Raw genomic sequence first — 22,218 nt, 5'->3', positions numbered from 1 at the left:
AGCACCTCGCCGACGTGCCGCACGTGTTCCTCCTCGGTCTGCGAGTAGATGAGGATGTCGTCCAAGTACACGACGCAGTAGTCATCCAGGATTCCTTTCATGGCTTCGTTGATGTACGCCTGGAAGGTTGCTGGCGCGTTACATAGGCCAAACGGCATCACCGTGTATTCAAAATGCCCGTAACGCGTTCGGAACGCCGTCTTCCACTCGTCGCCTTTCTGGATGCGAATTCGATGATATGCGTCTCTTAAATCAAGCTTAGTGAAATACTTTGCTCCCACGAGCCGATCCATCAGCTCGTCGATACGAGGCAATGGGTATCTATTCTTCACGGTCACGGCATTCAGTCCCCGATAGTCAACACACAGCCTTAGCGAGCCATCGGGCTTCCGAACGAAGAGCACCGGCGCTCCGGCTGCGCTGGTGGAATGCCTGATCCATCCTCGTTCGAGCATCTTGTCGAGATATTCCCGCAACACCTGTAATTCATGCTGCGAGAGGTTGTATAGGGGTCCGTATGGCGGAACTCCCCCTTCTACCAATGGTATCGGATGTGCGGCCTTCTCATCCGGAAGCTCAGCTGCTTCTTTTTCGGAAAAGACGTGGGCCCACTTTCTATACCGAGGTGGCAGCTCCGGCGGCCCGTCGTCGGTATCCGGCCGGTACATAACCATCATGGTAAGGGTGTGACGCATCGTCTTTGCAAACCGTTTGGGATTCTCGATAGAGATCTTTGGAGCTTCTTTTCGGTAGCGCCATGTTCCCGCCGAGAAAACGACGTCGGGATCAGCGTGGCGCATCCACTTGCGTCCTAAAACAATCTGATAGTCCGGGTCTTGGAGGTCGGTAATGTAGTACTCCATCTCGTACCCCCTTGTCTGGTTCTCCCAATCGGTTACTTGGGATTTTACGATCAGCTTGCCGTAGCACGGCGCCGGGGTACCGTCCGCGTACCGCACGCGCACCGGTGGTTGGAGATGATCTTTCGACACGGTGATCCCGTGTTGGAGTAAGTATCGATAGGAGATGAAGTTGTCATCGGCCCCGGAGTCTAGTAGTGCCTTCACCGTTTGTACAGTGTGATCCCATCCCCCTATCGGCTTAATATCGGCGCTGATACTGGGTGATTCTTGCAGTTGTAGCTCCACCGTGCCGAGGATAGGGAACGCCGTAGGTTCTTTCGGGTGACGCAGGACTAAGAGCTCCAGAGGCCGCAGTTCCTATTGTTCGCGGGAGGCATCTTTCCCCGGCGCGCCGTCGGCGGCCTTGGGGCACTCCCAGATTCTGTGGCCCATCTCGTTGCATCGGAAACAGCGTCCCTCTTTCTTCTGCCAGTCCCTTTTGCGCTCATGGGCCGCCTGCGTGCCGTCATTCCATCGACGGGCTTTGAAAGGCGGTTGCCCGGGCGAAGAGCGGCTGCCGCGGGGACGCGTAGCAGGGGTTTCGTTTTCACGAGGGCGTTTCCTGCCTCTGTTAAATCCAGCCGGACCCTGGTTTCCCCCGTCGGCGCGCTTTCGGCCGCTTCCTTCACTGTCGCGTAGACTGCGTTCACGATGAAGCATTGACCAATATTGGATTGCCATATCGTGTACTTCTCCCAGGGTTTGTGGCTGGCGAGCCGCGCGAGTGATCTCCCTCTGGACCTCCTGATCGAGCGTTTGGATCCACGTTTGAGCCGTGAGAGAGTTATTTGGGAAGGCTTGCCATACTTCTAAGCTTCGGGCACACCATTCGCGCATGTTTCTTCCGTTCTGTTTCTCATTTATGAGGCGATACGCGACGTTCCGATGTCGGTCCGCCTCCGGGTCGACGAACGTATAAAGGAAGTCTTTCATCTCTTCCCAGCTTGGTTCCCCGAGGCTTTCTCTTTTCAGGCGCCACGCCTGTTTGGCCTTTTCGCCGAGGTAGCTGGTAGCGTACAGGACTTTGTCCTTATCGTTCCGCTGGGCTGACGCACTCGCGGCGAAGTGGTCTTCCATATCCGCGATGTAATTCTGTACTTCACGTATAGTTTTGCCTTCGAAAGGGGTAGGTGCAGCCAGCTTGAGACCGCCGAACCCGTTGTCCGCGGAGCTGGTCTGCATGATTGTTTTCAACACCTCAGCCACCCGTGCAATCGCGCTGAGCGACAACATTGGTTCTTCGCTCTGGCGCTCCGACGTCGGTCCCCTTTCGGGAGTTTCGCTTTCGTCCTCTTCGACGATCGGTTCCATTGGGACGTCGGAGGTTCGAGCATTTTGGGCTGCCGGGAACTCCCTCTGGGAGACTCCTTGGGTTGCGGATGACTGAGTGGCCGTGCCGTCGGCCCCCTGGGGGTCCACCGGCGGTAAGGCGCTCGAACTTCGTGTACTGACCATCTTGAAGTCGTTGGGTTGAAGCGATTCGAACTGTAAGCGCTCTGCCGGCGTACTACTATCTATAGGCGGTAGGCCTGCGGAGCGCGGTCGGCCAACGGGCTTCAGGAAGGCAGTACTAGGAAGCTCAAGGTTGTTTAGGATTGTATGGCAGTTCCCCTATCTAGTATAACAGAACGAATCGCTTGAGGATCGGAATCCTCTGCGCGATTCTAACATAAATATATTTGTGCGTTACGTAAGCCAACGGCCCGCTGGCGGCTCGCCTGCGGGGGATCTAGTTGCCTGAGGCAACCCGCCGTTACATATACCTCCAGATAGTAGATCCAGTAGCCAGGGCAGCTCAGCGCCTAAAACGCCTTATATAATTAAACAGTTAAAGAAATCAGAATCTATATTTAAAAAGCTGCTTAAAAATCGATCTTACAATCCCAATTCGTCTATCAAAACCAGTTTAAATTAACTGATTAAAAATACCGAACGAGCTATAAATAATATAATAATATTAAAATATTATTTAGAGTAATATTAGGCCATGTATAAAAGATAGCTTAAAAAATAAAAGCACTTTACTAAATAGATTATTTTTAAAAAAGATATATTAATATTTAAAGCCTAAATCCTTATTAAACGCCGAAATCAGGTAGATAAAGCCATATAAATAAATAGATCTCTATCTACTAAATCGACTCCTAGGCGCGCTCTATCTAAATATTCTGGCTATAGTATATAGAGCTATAAAATTACGTATTGCCCAAATCTATAGAACTATTTATTTTTATATAGAAGTCAGAATTTATAGTATTTTAATTATTTTAAATTTTTATATAGCGTGTGGTGCGTCACCCGCTTACATGCGTCGCTCGCTTACCGATTACGTTACTGCTACCGCTGCCAGCCATGACTATTCAAGCACGGCACCATTTTCTGTGTTTCTTGGATATGTACTGCAGCGCTTAGGCATATGAACAGGTTCTTACTAATTAAGATCTCTCCTGGAAATTTTATTTAATTATCTCCGTAGGCCATTGGCTCGTTCAATCTGACTCTAGAACATGACCAAAGGTGAACTGCACACGAATATATCCCGGTCGTTAACTACACAAATTGTCGTGAAGCGCTAATGAATGACCCCCAATCGTAACCTAGGTGTTGGTAAATTCATACATGTCGGTCCATTACCCAGGACTGCGGACCAAGTCCTTAACTCGACGCAATACCCTGCTAGCCTATGCCCGTGAGGCGTCGGTTTTCTCTCCGACGCATCCCCGCACCACACCCTAGACCCGAGGCAACGCCATCTGGCCTCTAGTATGGACAAATCTATATTAAGTCAGATATTGGTGGTAGTTCATAGTTCTGCAGTAATCAACTCGACTTATTACACATCACAGTATGACAACATTCACTTTGACCACAGGCGCTAAGATTCCGGCGGTAGGATTCGGGACATGGAAGGCGGCGCCCGGAGAAGCTGCTGCGGCGGTAAAGACAGCATTTGAAGTTGGATATAGGCATTTTGTAAGTTTGATCGTCTCGTGCCTCTGGCTATCTCTCCAAATACGATCTTGGCTAATATCAATCACAGGACTGTGCTCCATTATGTATGTGTTATCATCATCAAGAACATGAGCGTTCCAGTATCTAACCCTACGCGCAATACAGACGGCAACGAGCCCGAAATCGGAGGAGTATTCAAAAGCACAAAGGTTCCTCGTAGTGAATACTTTGTCACGACTAAACTGTTCGTCTTCACTTCAATTCTTGGTCAAATATATCCAGAATATCTAACACATAATGATAGATGGTCCTCAGACCACCGCCGAGTCGAATCAGCATTGGACAAATCCCTCCAAGATCTTGGTCTCAGCTATGTGGATTTATATCTCATGCACTGGCCAGTCACACTGGATCCATCTGACTCAGTCGAATACGGCAAAGAGAATCGCAAAGTCCACGCAGCAGGCTGGGACTTCAACGACACGTGGCGGGAGATAGAAAAGCTTTTGGAGACTGGCAAAGTGCGCGCAATCGGCGTCGCGAATTTCTCGACCGTGAACTTGGAAAAACTGCTCAAGACGGCGAAGGTGGTCCCAGCAGTTAACCAGACTGAGATTCAGCCCTTGTTGCCGCAGAATAAGCTGAATGCGTATTGCCGGGAGAAAGGGATCCACCAAACGGCGTTTGGGCCATTGGGTGGGTCTGGAAGCACGTTGCATTCTCATCCGGTTATTGTAGATATTGCTACTAAGCGAGGGTGTGATACGGGAAATGTGATGCTGAGTTGGGGAATTCAGAAGGGGTGGAGTGTTATTCCCAAGAGTACGAACCCGAAAAGGATTCAGGCGAATCTTAGGGGGAATGTTGAGTTGACGTCGGAGGAGATGGGAAAAATGGATGCTTTGGCTCTTCCCAAGGGAAAGAGGTTTAATCGGCCAGATTGGGGGACTGTTATATTTCATGATGATGCGGAGGTTGATCTGGAGGAGTAGGTGAACAGGATCCGATAGCCTTCGGCTGTAGATGTAGGATATACCAAGAAGGCTATGTTGCATATGTTTATCGTAGGCATGGTTCATATAAATTGATCTCTGTCTACACGTTCACATATGCACCAAACCGCGTTAGTACTAGCATCACTTGTCATGATTCCCAGCGTTAGCTGTATAGAAGTTCCGTATGTAGGGACCAAGGATAGATTGTAGTCAATACCCTACTCGCATTGGAACGTGCTACCAGGACACTGTGAAGGGTTAAAAAGAGATCCTCATTTTCAAACATATATCATAACAGCAAAGTGGGCTATGTAAGTCGTCATCTATCATCTAGCAATAGGGCCAGAGTGCGGAAGTACACCACCAGATATGGCCTGTAGGTCAAACTGACTCTTGGATTGCGGAATGTGGAAGCGTTAGTCTAAACGTATACTGGCAACGAAATTTAAGTGATACTATAGCTAATATAGACGGATTTTATTACTTGTCTAGCTTTTAGAATGCACATTGACCTTTTGACTACGTGGAATAAATTTGCTCATCGTACTGCTTTATATACATCTTTTCTTTAAAGATAATATAGATAGGGGAACTGAGGAGCACATGCATGGTTTCACTATGCTATGGAAATAGGCCCTCTATACACGCACAGTGTATAGTCATACGACAAATGGCGACAGAGGGGTCACCCTACTACAATGTAACAAGGAACTAAAACGAGTTTCGAAAGAAACAGAACACACTATGTATATATTATAAACCTCCGTCTCTTCGGAGTAGGTGATTAGCCTAACATCAATGATGCACAAGGTTAAATATATCAACTCACCACGAATATTGTTCTAGATTGTTTCAGTCCATCAAATCACTTAGCCAAATCATCTTCAGTCTCTCCGCATATTGCTGCTGAATTGCCTCCTTTTGCTCTATGACCTCCCAGGTATCCGATGGCCAAACATAGTACTGTGGGTCCCATCCGCCAACATAAGTATCCAGCTCCTGCTTGTCTCGATAGAAACCTGAGATACTTGGCCGTTGAGTACCCTGGATGTGAAGCTTCTCCGTGCTCTTTGGCCGGTAAATATCACAGTTGATGTGATTTCCCCATTGAGGGTCCCACTCAATGCGAATCTCCCACATGAGTATATACATTTTCTCTGTGTCGGGGTGTGTCACTGCCTCATTCAGGATCATACATTTGAGGCCAGTCACATAGTGCCATTCCTCGTGCGCAGGAAACTTATTCAGAATAAGCGAGACATGTGAAGCTGCGAGTTCGGCTTTAGTGAGTTTGCCCGCTGCGAAGATCCAGGGGAATGACTGCTCCGTCATGATAAAGTCGCCTCTAGTTCCCGTTCCTGTGTGGGTCATCGTGATCCCTTGATTATTGATGATTTTCATCTGTTGATGGACTGACGAGGCTTGGAGGATTGTATAGACTAGGAATAGAATAACGGAAGATGAACGTCCAGCTGTTGTTCAACCCAGCTCCAAAGGCTATATAGGCACAAAATGAACTGTAGATTACAGATTCTTATCTATCATAATAGTACAAAAATACGATTTTGAACACGTAGATGTGGCTATGCATTGCAATCACACAGCTGGTCTGCAGGTGATACGTCAGCCAGAAGCTCCGACCAATACAACCATTGACCTCCAGACCTCTACCCCGCCTCCACGGTGTACATCGAAGAGGGCCTGAGCTATGTGTAAAAGCCAATTAAAGCATCATGCATATTATCTCCACCGGTCATAGTCGAGTGGGCACACTTTAACCATTCACTTAGTGCCGGGAATCTCCTGAATAGAAGGTTCCTGTGTTACTTTCATAAAATGAACAGGATTGTAATGATATACTTGAATTGGCAGTGCAGAATATATACTAGCGGAATATCGACTAGCCAACTCCAATCTTAATAACATGAGTTCGAAGCTCAACACACTGTGCGGTGTAAATGCTTAAAAGCTAAAGTGCATTGCCATTAAGAAGATATCATCAGGCGCAGGCCACGCCGTAGTTACTGATGACCGCAAACAGCAAGGTGAGTATATAGCTTGATATACATATACCTGTTTTCATTATACTTATGTTAATTGTATTTGACAAGTGTTAACTCCCCTCGTACCTTCCATCATCAGCGTCTAGTCATGTATTGGAGCTGTTAAGATATATCTAATCGGACCTGCTGAATTTGACCACGCGTGTTTCCCTCTAACTAATATTACCATCTGGAAGGATATCGTCACTTTTCCTCTGGAGAAATATGGCATCCGCGCTCTTCCGCCCTCTCTGACGCTAGTTGCTTAAAGGTCTTACCAAGTGCTCTAACCTCGGTGCTGTCTGAGAGACGACAAGTATGCAATCCACTCGAGCGGTCGGGTACACTTGGCCAAGTCAATGGGGGTAGGTACTACTCAGGTGAGCTTTAAATATCTAGGGAAATCTTGAGTTGTCAGAGCCATTTGCATCCAAGGGTATCGGTGTGTATTATAAAGGCTTCATTTCATGTTGTTGTAACAAGTTGCATTAGAAGCAGTCTGCCTACTTGTATAATGATAGTATCCAAAGTTAACTATTGCTGTATACACAATTTTACTGTGTTAAGCCGTTGCCAGGCGCACTAGATTTGTGGCTCAACTTTCTCCCTTGATGTAATCAATTTAATGGTGTTATTCAAGTATGTTTTGCATTTCGTCCTCCGTTATATCGCGTTTGTGTATCCACCATATTTCCAGTGGCACCTAAGAAAGAACCAAGCCATGAGGGACCCATCTGATGATTCAAAAACATCAAATGAAATCGGATTCATGCATGTACGGCGAAGCCGAAACACAACTTGAAGTAATGGCTGCGGTGGTGTCCTAGTATTTTTATTGTTTAGTCCAACACATGGACTGTCATAGAAGCATCGCACATAGCAAATGCTGTGAGACGATCGTGAATGATGGACTACTGATGATTCAACATTGGCTGAACGGGGTCTTGGAAAATTGGCCGATAGACTCAGCTTTATTAGGGGAATCGTTCAAGACAGCTAATCTCTTCAGACAATAATACTAAGCCCTTGCCCATGAGGCAGCTCTGTTACGAATATGTTCGCTGATTATATTCGCCACGTACGAGTCATCATGCTGATTAGCATGTGCGGGCCGCGCAATTTTGCACGCAATGGTAGATCATTATTAGCATAGTACAGAACCGAAGCCTGTATATCTTCTTTGGTCGAGGTGTATTTCTCCCATGCTTAATAAACCTATCCACGTCCTTTCCTACCCTCCAAACCTCCGATCCAAATCAACTATATAGCTATTTTGAATCCACTTTCCATAATTCCATCAAACGCCACCATAAAGCACTAATCCTTTAATGGCTCCGACTTCTCAGCGTGACGGAGGAACCCCAGAACTTGCCCATTTTCATTTCAGACCGCAAACCCACAGACACCATCCTCCAGCCTATCGATAAATCCCTGCCCTATGTAAACCCTACGGGCTTTGATCCATTTTATTCATCCTTCATAAGGATCGTCGGATGGGATGTGCAGCGTGGAGTGGGGCCCGCATGCGCCTTCACAGTGACCGGTGAATGGATTGTTCATGTACATTTCCGAGCCTATCTACGTGTCATTCGCGGGTATGAAGTCGATCAGCTTCGTTGGGGGCAACGAAAGTGATGTTGATTAGACTCTATCGCCATGTGGAACGCCGTCCAAGGCCGTAGCCATGTACCTTTCCCTTGGAAATCTTCGACAAGGACCCCTGATGTCGTGCGTAATTCCATTCCACTGATAGGATGCCTTTCTGAACTGAGCATAACTCAGGATGCAACAGTTCATATTCGCTGGCAGTGTTACCTCTCGTTCCCACCAACCTCTAGCCACGACTGTGAGCGTTGGACACCATCATCTGGATACGGCAATTGAAAATGTAGTATGTAGTAGTTGGGCTCTCTCAGGCAATGTCTATTTCGATAGATATACACTAGCATTAATAGTCTGTGTTCGACAAACACAGGCTCATGTCATCCTTCACTGATTGGCTCTGTAGTGATATCGTTCGTATCGGTGCGCTATAAGGGGTATGATACTATCTGAAACTCTAACAGCCTAGATGTAATTATGGTGGGCAGCAAGGCACCATAGACTAGATAAGAATCTAGGACATAGGCCGAAGGCCTAAGGAATAATGCAGTAGAGTAACGAGATGGAGGCGAATGAATCGATTTATCTAACCCAGATAGTCTAGTTAAAGCAACATCTTGAATAATTATTCTTAAAAAAAGATAAAAAATAAAAATAAAAATAGAGAAAAGAAAAGAAAACAACAGAGCCCACGAGCCATTAAATCGTTTTGGATTTAACCTTGTTCACAGGCTTTCAGGAACCTGGGAAAAGGGCGGAATACCGTCCGACATGGCGTAATTTCTAACGCCCACGTGGCCTTGCAATATAGGAGTTGTATAGGCCCGTGGTTGGTTTGTCGGCTGAGCTGGGCTCTGTGGATGGGCTTCTATTGGGTACGTTCGCCCGTCGTTATAGGTCCCTCGGTTAGTATAATCGAGCGACATGCACTGCCGCTTAACCGGGCCTGTATAATAGCTGTAGTCTTGATATACTCCAGCTACAGCTCCTGAATAACCCGTAGAGGGATTCCCTGGTATCTGGATCGAAGAATAATCCGGAGAACGGCGAGGAGCCGGTCGGGGATACTCCTCCACTTGTTGGAGTGACCGCTTTATGCCTGCCCGTGACTTTTTCCGAAGCTTTAATTTCACTCCCTGGTCTGCGAATAGTCTAGACAGGGAGGTTGCCTCTGTCATCCCAAGGAAGTCCTTCGGGCGAGCCACGGTGAAGCGGTCTGAGATGATGGACGCCAAATGAGAGGCGCTACCCTCTCCCATTTCAAAAAGTGTGAACTTCAGCCGAAAGCTTCCCTCGAGTTTCACAGACAAGTCGCTAAAGACAAAGAAGCCCCCTTCGCTATTGTCCTCGTCCTTCAGTCGGTGGAGTGACGAGACCAAAGTACCTGTCAAAGCCGTGGATGGCGGTACAGGAACTGGGACGTCATTTAAGGGATCGAACAAGCTGCAGCACATGAAATAGTAGGGACTCTGCAGATAGTGTTGCGCGAGGTAATTTCCTCGCTCTATCACCTGGAACTGCACTATCGGTTGGGGATCGACCGGCTTGCGGTCTTTCTCTTTCACACCAGCTACGCGTGCCCGTGTAGGCTGCTGGCGGATGATTAATTGGAATTTAGAGCCCGTGAACGACATTGTCAGGGAAAAATGGGAGAGTTCTGCGGAAGGGAGGCGTAAGGGGCTGGTGACACAGTTGATAAGGCGGAATATTGAACAAGACAAACCAAAAGGATGGAGAGCCAAAGGATTTAGATGGCGGTATCCGTGGGGGAGAATCTTAGAAACTATAGTTATAAGAATAAAATACTCAGGAGAAGACAAGTTGGGAAGAAAGAGAGAGATCCTGTGGTTCTTAGAACTAGGCAACGCTGGAACCTGTTGGCTGACGTAGAGGTCATGGTGTCAGAGTGACATTAGTATGACTATCTTGATAGAAGCTGATAGAGCTTCTGTTGTAAACCCTGGAGTGATATAGTACTGCAACTGATAAGGAATTAATGCACTAATGAATGGCCATATGCATCGTCTGCCCTATCTATACAGGGCAGGGTGTGGGAAAATATAGGGCTTACTGTTCCAATGGGTTGAGTTGAACTTGTGACACTGTTTGTTGTCATTGTGCTATTGTTTAGTTACTAGCCATAAGTAATGGAGATTTCTAGTAACCCTCAAACTGTCGATTTTGGGGGATCAATCGAAGGAGTATACATTGACGACCGCAATGTATCCGATAACTTGAGATAGTAGGATTATGGTCGGTTCTTTTAGTGCAAAATAAAAGATCTTCTTCAAGCATTCAAAGTCCATCCTCATACTTCCGTAACTTTCGTCTTAGCCTGATAAGCGTATCATCCTTGTGTGGCAGCATCCTCGCTAAATCTTTACCCAACGGTTTGACTTTTGATATAAAACCTGGATGCGACTAGATGCACAGGTATTTGATGACTATTGCGCTTGAGACGACTCTTGAGTTGGAGAATACAAGTATACTGGAGTCACTGCTGTTTTAGGATGAGGAGGTAATGTCGGCTGCAGCGTAATCGGTGGAGGGGTTATAGACTGATGAAGGCATCCGGGTTACTCAGGACGTTCTTGCTTACGATTCAGATCATGTTCGACGTGTCCTTCGTCGACCCTTTCCTCAAGTGGTGTATATTCGACGGGTGTAGCAAGGGTCGGGGTGGCTCGTTCAATCCTCTGTGAAGATAGGTAGTTGGGGCCTCTGGAGTTGACTTCAGAAAGCGATTTCTATTAACCGATAATAGATTCCCGTGAAGAAGGAATTTCTCATAAAGCAACTCGGTATATCTGCATAATTGTCGACGTCTAGGTTCGTCTCCATTTCGTTGGTATTGTCTCGCTTCGCCCACTTCGTAAGCTTCAGGACTACTCCTTCAGCTACAATTTAGTCTTTGTTTATCAGCTCCAGTTCCCAAAACCATCTCGTGACAATCACCCATCGCCATTTTTATATCCTTGAACGTGTCTATCAAGGTGTCTGTATGCTCCTTTGGCATCTGTAAGCATTGTTGCATCAGAGCACTCATCTATGCCCAGATGCGTTTCGCCATTCAAATCGTGTTTACTTGTCGACCACTGACTAGACCAACAATGGGCACATTGGCTTGTAAATATCTAAATCAAGTAGCCCTTGCCATGATAGTACTGACAAGCTTGACCCAAGATTGCGCCGCCACCGAAGAGTATTTACCAATCTCCGCATGTCTCACAATGATAAGACCTTCACGTGCCCCAGTGAGCGCAACGTTTTGCCGTTGTCCATCTGCCATGGACCCCATTACGAATCGTCCCCCGGCTGAGCTGTTAGGCGGACGACTATTTTCGCCTCAAATCCTTGAGCAGAGTGGGCGGACTTGCTCTAGATGGCAACATCACTATAGTATGAATCATCTGTCACGGAACAGAAATGTCCTTTTATTAGTTCGACAGGATCATGACCTTTTTTTGAGACATGCCGGCTTTGATTAAGGCAAGAGCTAGATCTGCCACCTCCCTAATATACTCAAGGTTGAACATTGAAGGCGCACTTCGGCGGCGCCACAAACTACAGTTCATGACCGACATGAAGCAATCGTCGCGTTTTACACCGTAGTGCTGACTTGTTGCCATCTGCAACCCCCTCCAGGGCGTGTCCGCGATAGGGGCGGCCACAAGTCTGCCGCCATAAAATTCTGCGTTAGGAAACTCTGCTATCTGGGGAATCATTCGGTATTGTTGCAGAGGCTGGACACCTGGAACACCTAAAAGGAGGAGGCGTGATATGTGGAACATCCTCTCAGAGTCATAAAACTCATTGGAGTTTATGGATGTCATTTTTGTGTCCAATCAGTATATGTCACCACTGAGGGTGATCTTTTTGAATGACCCTAGCTTATGGGCCATTCCCTTGATCACTGTTGGTTCCGTGAGATGAAGCCTCTTCGATTATTGCCGTGGAGGGGCGAAGCCGCCGGAGCACCTTGCGGCCAACTGTGGAGGTAGTGCAAAACAACTTGAACCCTCTGCATGTAGTACCGCTGCAGTTCCCGCCATACTACTTTGCGGCCAGTTATCAAAGTTGCCACCATACATACAGAGTTGTCATCCGACGCGAGTGCCTCGCCAGGTCTTGCCATCGCACCGGGCTCTTCAACTGCATCCTCAACCACGTCCTCCAAGAACAAGAATCCCCCCGGAACCAGTGCTTCCTGATAGGTGAGGAATGTCCACAACAAAATCATGTCCTTATCTTCACACTCAAGCGAGTTTGATCCGAGACATTTGGCGTGTTCCAGGGGTTTTATGATGTGACCTCCTAGAGAAGGGTTGCCTTGACCTTTCATGGAGTCTTCAATGCTTGATCTGAGTAAGTTGAACTCCGCATCTGAGATGCCCAACCTACCCAGCTCTGGGCTCATTTTGGTCATGAACTCGGTGTCAGACGCAGCTTTAGTTCCTGGTGCCAACTGTGTTTCCAATTCCTCTTGCTACTTTTTGTCCAGACCATAGATCTCATCCCTACCATCAGGGTCGATTGGGTATGAGAGCCCTAGCATAATTCGGTTGGCGATCACGTCAAGTCCTTGGTTTGAACCATACACGATCAGACGAGGCCTTTTTGTATGGCAGTGGTATGGGGCAATTCTGGTCGAAACGGAGGTTTCTCCAGTTCCCTGGCGGTCCCGTTATCGGGGTGACAGCTATTGGAATGTTGCGCCCATGGATCGCGCCGCTTGGATCGCTCCGTACTTTTCGAAATTGACCCTACCCCTAATTCTTTGAAGGTATTCGGTTCCTTCTGGTGGGACACTTTCGACCTTTGTGCAGGGAAAGAGTCATGGTGTTTTGCCCCAATAGTAGAGCTTTCAGCGAGTTATTAAAATGGTATGCCTAAGTCCCTGTTGCAATGCATCACATCTTGTATGGCATCGCTCAACTGCACTAATGCGGCCTCTTCTCGCCCGAAGGCTACATGGCCTTCAGGGCGGAGTACATTTCCAATCGCATCAGGGCCCTCGGGTCGCTTATTCGAATACAAAAGAAAGTTCGGAGGCACTGTGACGTTTGGCGATGGCGCCAAGCCCTTGATCCGATCCACACACTATCAGAAGAGGTCTTTTAATACGACAGTGGTACAGGGCGATTCTCGCCGAAACCGAGGTTTTCCTTGTACCTGGCGGTCCAGCCACTGGTGTACCAAACTCTCTGAATGTCGCGCCAAAGGACCGGGCCGATTGGACAACTTCGTGCTGCTCCTCCTTCAGGATATGCAGTGGTATCTATTGGTAATGTTTCCAACTGTCTATGAAGTAAACACCGTTGTTGTTTGTGTACGAGCTGTACAGCTCTCGAGTAGCTATTCGAAGGGATATCCAGATCTTTGTTGCTGGTTATCACGGCCTAACTAGCCTTCCTCAATTAAGGAAAGGCCGCATCTTTTGAGCGTCTTGAGGTTGAGTGCAAAGAGGACTTCCACCTTCGAGGTTGATGACCCATGGCTGCTGCTTGACAACCTCCTCTTTAACTAGTGCATAATAGCCCTTGCTCGTCAGGTACGTACCACTGCTTATTCCTGTAAGACACGATCACGAGCGGTCCACGAGGTAATTCGTTTACCCGTAAATTGCCATTTCAATCCATGTCGTATGCATAGTCTTGTCCCCGACGCCGTACTGGTAAACCCATTGTCACAACCGGCTACCAAGCGACGGTAAGCTTCGTTTTCGGCTCTGGTCAGCCGTTGTTCATCGGGATCCAGGAGTTCACCAAGAACCAGTATTCCTGGCCCTGTTTTGGGACTGCAGTTTGCTGTCACGCATCAAGATTGATTGTCCGAAGAATGGGGCTATGAGGCGAGGAACGCTCCACAAGGTGTCAGGTTTTTCTGGTCGCTTGACTCGGATATTCACCTGGTTTGCGGGAACTATATTCCTGATGCAAAATGTGTACGTATTGTGACTTCTGATATTCGGCCTCACGTTGCAACTCTAATCTTCTGGAAACGTCGTGGGTCAGGGCAACTGAGTAGAGAGGATGTACGAAATGAAGTAATACAAAGGTGCCGACTTGCCAGTATTATGATTGGCGTCGGGACCACGCTTTATATATGTAGAGTCCAGGCGGCAGTGACCTGGTGATTAATACGAAATCAAGTGAAACATGGTAGTGAGAGTGAGAGTAGAACTAAAAGGATGTGAATAATTCTTCTATTCCAGTGAATTGCTTCATTTCTAATTCAAAGGAATATTCTGTGGCATGTTGGTAGCGAGGGATTCCTCTCGATTGAATGGTGAGTATCGGTTGAAAAGGAAAATGACACTTGAGTAAACCCCAGCGAGGGTAAATCTATGGGAATGTACGGGTATAATAACGGATGAATTGGGCGCTGTGCTCAGGGGTTTATACTTATTTGTGCGTATATTCTTTATGTATTGAATTTGCGACCATACAGTGATTATATCAGTAGCTCACCCACATTCTCTCATATGCTCCACAATTAGGTGAAGTGGACAGTCCAATTCATCTATTATTAATGCCCTTCCCTGCAAGGTCCCCAATATCGTTCGTATTGAAAGCTTTGTGTTACTAATGTAGGACTTAATGCCAAAGTTGGATCTTTCCATTCGTATAGTACCTCACTTCGAGTGTATGAGTTGGCACGTTTTACAGATTTCGTACCAGTTTGTGCGCAGCTCGCAATCGAGCTCGGATAGCTATATGAAGAAAACATGGCAACTCCAAGTTAATTGGGCATCGTAAACATGACCGTTGCATAAAGAACATGACAAAAGATCATGCCATAGCTAGCCAGAACATATTCGCACCTGCAAAGGAGAATAGCTATCAGATGAGTGTTGCCTGTCAATTATCTGCCCCTACCAAATATTTTTGAAACCCCTTGTGTTTTGCTAAGCCCAAACAGCTTCTAGTTGTGGTATTGTGGTACTGAACGTGTGGTGTCTTGTCCTGTCATTCCAAAACGAACAGAGATTTAATATCTTCCCGTGTGACATGGGGTCTTGCAATTCACATCCCGCAAAGAAGAGCGGCAGCAACGCCTGTCTGGATATCATGCAGTCGTCGCGACAAGCAAAGACATGGTCCATGATAACCCTCACGCGGTACAAGATATGAACCGGGACACTGCACCCGGGAGTCCATCGGAACACCCTGTATACATACAGAAGGATTCCGTTTCTCCAAGCCACAGAACACTGCATATTGTCTACATCTTGCTGCATTCTCTCTTCGTCTTGGAAGGCGGTGGCAGGTGCCATGACTTGAGTGATTCTTCAAGTGCGGATAGGAGCGTGGTAAATACTTGCCTTGAAAAAGGCTCGTGAAAAATGCGGTTTGCTTGTCCTTGTCTTGCTCGAGTTTTTCATTCGTTAAGAACTTGATCTCACACCAAATTGTAATCTGGTCAAACTGTTCGGGGTTGCGGAAGAAAAGTGGGGACTGTGTTATAGAGTAGCGGAGGAACGGAGGCCACCAACTGTAGTATGTCTAAAGTCCGTCCATAGTCCGTCCGAAGTCCGTCCGTGGTACTCCGGTGGTCTTCCACAGGCTTCCGTATGGTAGTATATTGCATTTCTTCGTAATGAAATGGACAAACAACGTTTGCGGCAATATAAATACCACTCTTGTTTGTCTACTCACTTGTAACTCTACCTTTCAACAATATCTTACTTCAGAGTTTGAGCTAAGAACTATGCCTTTCGGACAGCTTTCTATTAGCAATAGGGGTATCCCGCAGCATGACCCTCCCTACAGTGACGCTACTCCTGTATTCGACGACGTTACAGTCTTGACTATACAATACCGAACATCTTTCAAGAGCATCAGCCACCTTATTCCGGATGTGATCGAAGTTGAGAACGAGCCCCTAGTGACTGCTACTTTACTTAATTATGGTGCTGGCCCTGCTGGGCCTTTTCTTGAATTTATTCATACTGTTGAGGCCAAATATCTCGGCAAATCCTATGATTTCTGCCTGTCTCTGATTCTTGACAATGAGATGGCTGTCCTTGCGGGCAGAGAGCCATGTGGATTTCCCAAACGACTGGGTCAACTCTCCCTGACAACGCGCTCATCAAACAGAGCTACAGGATATGTTGAGCGACCAGTTGGACAGAAGCTGGTAGAGTTTAGTTTTGAAGGAAAGCAAAGCAAAGCCCCACATCAAACCTTGATAGGCCATTTTTGAACCTCCGTGTCATTCCCTCGCCTGTTACAGGCGCTCCAGCGTCACTTAAGGAGTTGGTGCCTTCCAATTTTGAGACCAGGCCGGTCGAGGTTTGGGAGGGGGTGGGAAAGTTGACATTCCCCGAGAATTGTCTCCAGGCTGAAGCTATAAACAAGATCGAGATTGTCCGATATGAATCCGCAACGTTGGGATATGGCTCGGCTTGTATATTACACCCTTCCGAGGAAGTTTTCCAACTGTGAGAGATCTGAACTTAAGCAAAGCCTTGGATGAGTTAGTACTATAGTGTATATAGAACTATTAGAACTGAGTCATACGCATTACTACCTTTAGTACAAAACAAACCACTACTATTTACATGCCTTGAGCAAGATGCTTACTAGACATAGTAAGAGCAGTGATCAATGCATTGCTCTCGTACCACGACTCCACAACGCCGGGGCTGTGCCACAAGGCGCCTGGCGGTTACAGGGGCATTTTGCAAGTCCCCTACATTGATACCGTAGTTTATATATGCTAGTCCGTGTTGCCGTGTACATAAATCGGTATTTCATATACACCAAAGCAATGGTCATTAAACGAATGAATGAGGGTCTGAGCCCCTGAACTATCATAATCTCCCTATGCTTGAATCCATTTGCCTGAGTCATCTAACACGTAATCCTCCTACTAAGCTAGTTATATTGCGTATAACCGAAGTTATGATCATTAGGATCGATGACTAGATCATCCGCAACTTCCTATATCTGGTATTCGGTCATTTTGGCCGACCTATATAAAAGATCTTACCATTAGGAGCTCTCCTAGCGACAAATCCTGTTTTACCTCCTCGAAAAAACACCCGACAGCTGAACAACTGGGGGTTTACGAATTTTGCAGATTACTTTAATCTCTTACGATTGCTGGGCTCAGGCAAAAGTACAAGTAGATTGAAGCTCACTGCCTTTATCTTTCCAAAGGGTGGATGTCCTTCGTTACATAAGGCGCTTCCAAATACTGAATATCCAACTCCGTTAACTTGATTATTATGGCACGCACAGCACGCTCTTTGCTGTTCAGACCGAGAATAAAATTCTCGCTCGAATGGCTAATACACCAGGCAACTGCTATCTATACCATGGTAGCTCACAATGGGACTAGAAAGTGTACTCCGTCGTCGGCAGGACAGTTACATAACATGGACACTACCACCATTGGCGCAGACCACGCTTCCTGTAATCCATCGTGCCTTCTCACTGGCTAGCAAACCCGCGATATTGGCAATATCCTCAGGTAGTCCCATTCCGCCACAAACAGCTGAGCCAGACTGGACGGCAGAGAGTCCCATATTCTTCAGCTCAGGCGTAGCTTCTCTGAACAAAGCCTCTGTAGCTGTCGCACCAATTAGGAGCGCGTTAACCGTAGTACCTAGCGTTTTAGGATCTTTTCCGAATATATCAGCCCACGACCGGGTCAGTGCTTCCATAGTGGCCTTCGTTGCACCAACGAGGTACATAGCGCTGTGAAAGGAGTTTAGCTAACCAGAACAATATACTCAAATTATGCCGAGACAAACAGTCACTTACGGAAACGGTATCTTTCGACCTGACACGCTGGACATATTGATAATCCTTGAATCCGGCTGAATCATACTCCGTGTATAGAGTGCTTCGACGAGCATCACCAAAGTGTGTGTGTTTCCCATCAGGACCTTTCGTACGTATTCATCGTCCAGCTTACCCATTTCTCGAAGCTCATCATACGCCGCATTGTTCACGAGTATATGTATCTTAGAGTTAAAGTGCTTCTCCACAGCTTCTGCGACGATGCCAGGCGTCTCGAGAGATAGGACATTGGCGGCAACGCCAACGATCTTTGGTGCATCACAGCCAGTTCCCCGGTAATACTCAGTAATCTCAGAAGAAAGACTTTCGATATTGTGCATCGAAGTCTCGGAAGAACAGGTCCCCAAGATTGAAGCTCCTCGCTTCGCAAGGTGGATGGCCGTGGCTCGACCGATTCCACGAGTCGCTCCCCTGATACAAGTCAGTGATAAATATTCATGCATTGCTTTGAATGTCTTCGAAGATGAGCGATGAAGGGATAACAACGTTACGAGTGCAGTCTTCCCTGCAAGGTCTTGCTCAAATCTCCCATCGAGCTTCGAGGTTGACTGATCTGTCATTATGTCTATATGCGTAAGCAACGACTTGAACTTTGAGCGGATTGAGATAGGGCTCTATGTAATGATGGCGTTACAATGGGGTTTTTATAATAAGAACTGCTGTTTTATAACTCTTAAGAGCTCGTACAGTTCATCTGACATTTCTCTACTCACCTCGGACTTCGGAGCTTTTCCCAATTCCATGCTCTGTTCCTATCTAGACAGCAGAGACATCATGAAACACAAGTGCTCATTTCCGGTAGTATACGATCCACCATTGCAGATGACCATTCCTCTTCGGTCTGATACTACCATACGCTTTCTAAGCGGTTCTGAATGCCAAGGGAAGCTTCGGGGCATCAGACGCCCGATTCCGAAAGCCGACAACCCAGTCCGACGGATTTCCTGATCCTGGACCACGGCATCATGTTCATCTTTGCCAAATGGCTTGGTCCTGTGAACATTTGCCGCATATCCGTGATGTTGCTACTGGTGACTAACCTCGAACGTACAATATACAGCTAAAGATGTCAGCGGCGGAAATTGCACTGAACCTTGGTATGTCTAGTATTTAGTCTTATGCACATAGGTATGGTGTAGCTACACAGTCATCTATAGGCAAAATTACTCACGCCGTGATCTCTGATTAAGTCAACCCTGAAGTGTGCGGCGCGCATCGGGATTGATGACGCCTGTTCAATCATTGCTCGACATTGGTGCCTTCGCTGTAGTGAAGTCGCTGTATCGGGATATTGTATTGTCCAGAGACGAGCTTTGAAATGTGTGTACACGTACTATGTCAACTGGTTTCATCGGAGTGTTCAGATCCGCAATTAGCTAGATGGACCTGACAGACCTGAGAGAAATATATAGTGTCAATGGTTTGCTAAATGTATTTCGAAAATCCCTTTCTAAGATAAATTCTTTAGCCCTAAGGAACATTCATGCCCATCTCCATTAAAGTGAGCTATGTGTCATAATTATTTCATAGCCCAAGGCGAGTACAAATCTCTTTACAATAAATCCGTACGTGCTTGTATACCCTGCACTCAGTTTTCATGTGCCATCTCCATAATACCCTGAGTCATTCAAATCGACCGCTTGCCTCCTTCTCGTAGCGTTAAGTCTTGAGTAAGGATAAATACACGGTCCGTACTGGGACAGCCAGACTGAAAGGAGTTTGACTCAGTCTCGGATTGTAGCCCACTGTACTCTGTAGCCAATGTCTCCGAATACCAATTTTCTGGTACTTAGGTCAGCAGTCTGCAGCAATTATATATACTACCAAACGAATGCAACGCCTCGGCCCAAGAGAATCGGAGAAGATCAATTTATTTCGTATAGTACCCTGGGTATAACTAGGAACAGCAACATTGCACATACTCGAGACTATCTTGTCTTTCTAACATCGCTAACTGCGACGCATGGCCTGCGCTGACAGAGCTAGCTGGATACAAATACTGTGCTGATAATGCGACAGCCATCCCATGCCATTGCGTGCAAGACCTCAGGTGCCACCCCCATTGGAAGATTACTGGGTGGTCGCGAAGTTGGTAATCCAGCTGAAGCATCTCAACTGCAAGCTGGATCAGTTTCTCTCCAATAAGTGGAGGCTGGGGGGTTCCATTGTCCAAGTCGAGTATTTGATGGTACGCAGATAGACAGGCCTTGGCCATAATTAGACGAGTCACAGCAGCGCCAACCCAGAAAATAGGTATATTCTGATCGCAGTGCTTGAGATATGTTTCGTCCAGATACTGACGAATTTTCTGGACTTTACAGAGGCGGTCGTCGTTCGAAACTTCCTTTATATCGTTAAATGAGGACCCAGGTGTAGAGCTGGCTGAGTGAAGGATACTAATCGTCTCGAAGCGCAATAAACAGAAAGTCAACTCTGTTCCTCCCTTTCGCTCTGGTGGAAGCGCCTGCATTCCAGGGAATAGGTCGTCGTCATTGACGTTTAAGGGAAGTCGCACATCATACATCTCTTCGTTAATTCTAGTCTCTCTTGCATGGTCCTCGCAGGAGTAAACACCCAACAAGCATATCATCCACCATAAACGTCGGCGCATTTCGGCACGTAATGGAGTCAATCCAAAGTGAGCTCCATCCCTATGCACATTCATTCCTTTAGCGCGATGTAGGACAAGTGCTGTCATAGACCAGAAATCGTGCTGTTCGTTCTCTGCATACAATCCGATCAGAAAGAGCACAAGACCTTGCATGCATGTGAGACTCGTAGTAGTGAGAAACCTCGCGTCTGATAACGCCTGTTTTACTTCGCTCTTCAGGTACCGCACCACACTGTCACGGCTTTCTTTAAGCACCATGCCACATTTCGCCGGGGACATGCTGACCACAGCAACAAAGAGTATTGAGAGAATTAACGCTTTCTTATTCTGTGTCATTGATTGTTTGGATTGTGTTCCCAGCAAGAGCAAGTTCCTCGTGCTTGGTCTTTGGAGCAAAGGCAAGAGTGGAGCGACATTGTCTGTATAGATATGCCAGAGGGCAGGCGCCAACTCCAGGAAGGGATATGATATCCTTGGAGTTTGGAGAGGAAAAGCTCGACCTTCAAAGGTCCAACAGTCTATCTGCAAAGAATCTCGAGGAGAGGGCAACGGATTGTCTCCAGAGGACGGGATTGATCCCTGATTAGGCTGATCCAGGCTCAACGTGCTCTCATGTGTGGAGCGTTCATCTAGTCGGCAGCTCGGAAGATGGTTGCCAGATTCGTGAATAGTGGGCAAGGTAGTGTCACTACCTAGTTTAAGAAAATGACCTTCAGTTATTTGAGCAGCATACCTCGTTAGTCTCAACTTAGAACCATCACATACATTGACTAGACGCATCCGTTGGCACTGTCGCTACATTGGTCGCTTGAGAATCATTTTCGATTTCATTGATATCCTCCCTATTTGTGATAATGTCTTTTACCATACACTCAAGCCGTTCCAATCTGTTTCGAAATTCCTCACGGGCCGTCGGCTTCCGCTGACGAGTCATCTTCGTCGTCTCAGGGAAAACACATTGTCTTCCTGTCCTAGTACAGTACATGCACGGCTGTTGGCGAGTGCATCGCACCTTCCTTCTGCGGCACGTCAGACGGCTATGTGTCTTGGTCTTCAGCGCCATTGGCGCCATGGTGGTGATTTTTTTATTGATTAGAAAGCCTGAGTCAAACCGTTCTTGCATTTGTTCAGTACTCGACGACCCGGGGCGACTCCTGTAAGTTCCGTAAGGGTCTGAATAACCCACTGATGGGTAGTAACTATGAAGCATTGTGTCGGTTACTTAGTGGTACATAGACCCTCAGAACTATAACCTGGGGCCCACACTTAGCCCTAAAAGGAAAGTTTCTCGGCCGCGTCTTAGCT

General features: G+C 47.0%; 7 protein-coding genes across 7 annotated transcripts; 2 read left to right on the top strand and 5 right to left on the bottom strand.

Moving 5' to 3' along the window:
* Window positions 1–3,749: 3,749 nt before the first annotated feature.
* On the top strand, window positions 3,750–4,846 carry AO090005000207 (uncharacterized protein; the record flags this gene model as incomplete). Its single annotated transcript, XM_023234218.1, has 3 exons — window positions 3,750–3,875; window positions 3,980–4,098; window positions 4,159–4,846. 3 exons carry the CDS (start codon window positions 3,750–3,752, stop codon window positions 4,844–4,846), a joined length of 933 nt encoding a protein of 310 aa, XP_023088855.1.
* Window positions 4,847–9,218: 4,372 nt separating this feature from the next.
* AO090005000209 (velvet factor family protein) lies at window positions 9,219–10,127 on the bottom strand (the record flags this gene model as incomplete). The annotated part of the gene is made up of 1 exon (XM_001817252.1): window positions 9,219–10,127. One exon carries the CDS (start codon window positions 10,125–10,127, stop codon window positions 9,219–9,221), a length of 909 nt encoding a protein of 302 aa, XP_001817304.1.
* Window positions 10,128–10,788: 661 nt separating this feature from the next.
* Window positions 10,789–11,791, bottom strand: AO090005000210 (uncharacterized protein; the record flags this gene model as incomplete). Its single annotated transcript, XM_023234217.1, has 3 exons — window positions 10,789–10,871; window positions 11,093–11,189; window positions 11,663–11,791. The coding sequence occupies 3 exons, from the start codon at window positions 11,789–11,791 to the stop codon at window positions 10,789–10,791; spliced, it is 309 nt and encodes a 102-aa protein (XP_023088856.1).
* A 646-nt stretch (window positions 11,792–12,437) lies between these two features.
* Window positions 12,438–12,910, bottom strand: AO090005000211 (uncharacterized protein; the record flags this gene model as incomplete). Its single annotated transcript, XM_023234216.1, has 2 exons — window positions 12,438–12,482; window positions 12,587–12,910. The coding sequence occupies 2 exons, from the start codon at window positions 12,908–12,910 to the stop codon at window positions 12,438–12,440; spliced, it is 369 nt and encodes a 122-aa protein (XP_023088857.1).
* Window positions 12,911–16,203: 3,293 nt separating this feature from the next.
* AO090005000213 (acetoacetate decarboxylase family protein) lies at window positions 16,204–16,940 on the top strand (the record flags this gene model as incomplete). The annotated part of the gene is made up of 2 exons (XM_023234215.1): window positions 16,204–16,637; window positions 16,688–16,940. The coding sequence occupies 2 exons, from the start codon at window positions 16,204–16,206 to the stop codon at window positions 16,938–16,940; spliced, it is 687 nt and encodes a 228-aa protein (XP_023088858.1).
* A 926-nt stretch (window positions 16,941–17,866) lies between these two features.
* AO090005000214 (SDR family oxidoreductase) lies at window positions 17,867–18,745 on the bottom strand (the record flags this gene model as incomplete). Its single annotated transcript, XM_001817256.3, has 2 exons — window positions 17,867–18,197; window positions 18,264–18,745. 2 exons carry the CDS (start codon window positions 18,743–18,745, stop codon window positions 17,867–17,869), a joined length of 813 nt encoding a protein of 270 aa, XP_001817308.3.
* A 1,454-nt stretch (window positions 18,746–20,199) lies between these two features.
* AO090005000215 (fungal specific transcription factor domain-containing protein) lies at window positions 20,200–21,693 on the bottom strand (the record flags this gene model as incomplete). The annotated part of the gene is made up of 1 exon (XM_023234213.1): window positions 20,200–21,693. The coding sequence occupies one exon, from the start codon at window positions 21,691–21,693 to the stop codon at window positions 20,200–20,202; it is 1,494 nt and encodes a 497-aa protein (XP_023088859.1).
* Between the last annotated feature and the right edge of the window lie 525 nt (window positions 21,694–22,218).

Source organism: Aspergillus oryzae, chromosome 1 (genome assembly GCF_000184455.2).
Source record: "Aspergillus oryzae RIB40 DNA, chromosome 1".
Taxonomy (NCBI): Eukaryota; Fungi; Ascomycota; class Eurotiomycetes; order Eurotiales; family Aspergillaceae; genus Aspergillus; species Aspergillus oryzae.
Note: the sequence above shows the minus strand (reverse complement) of the source record. Positions and strands in the feature narration are given on the sequence as shown.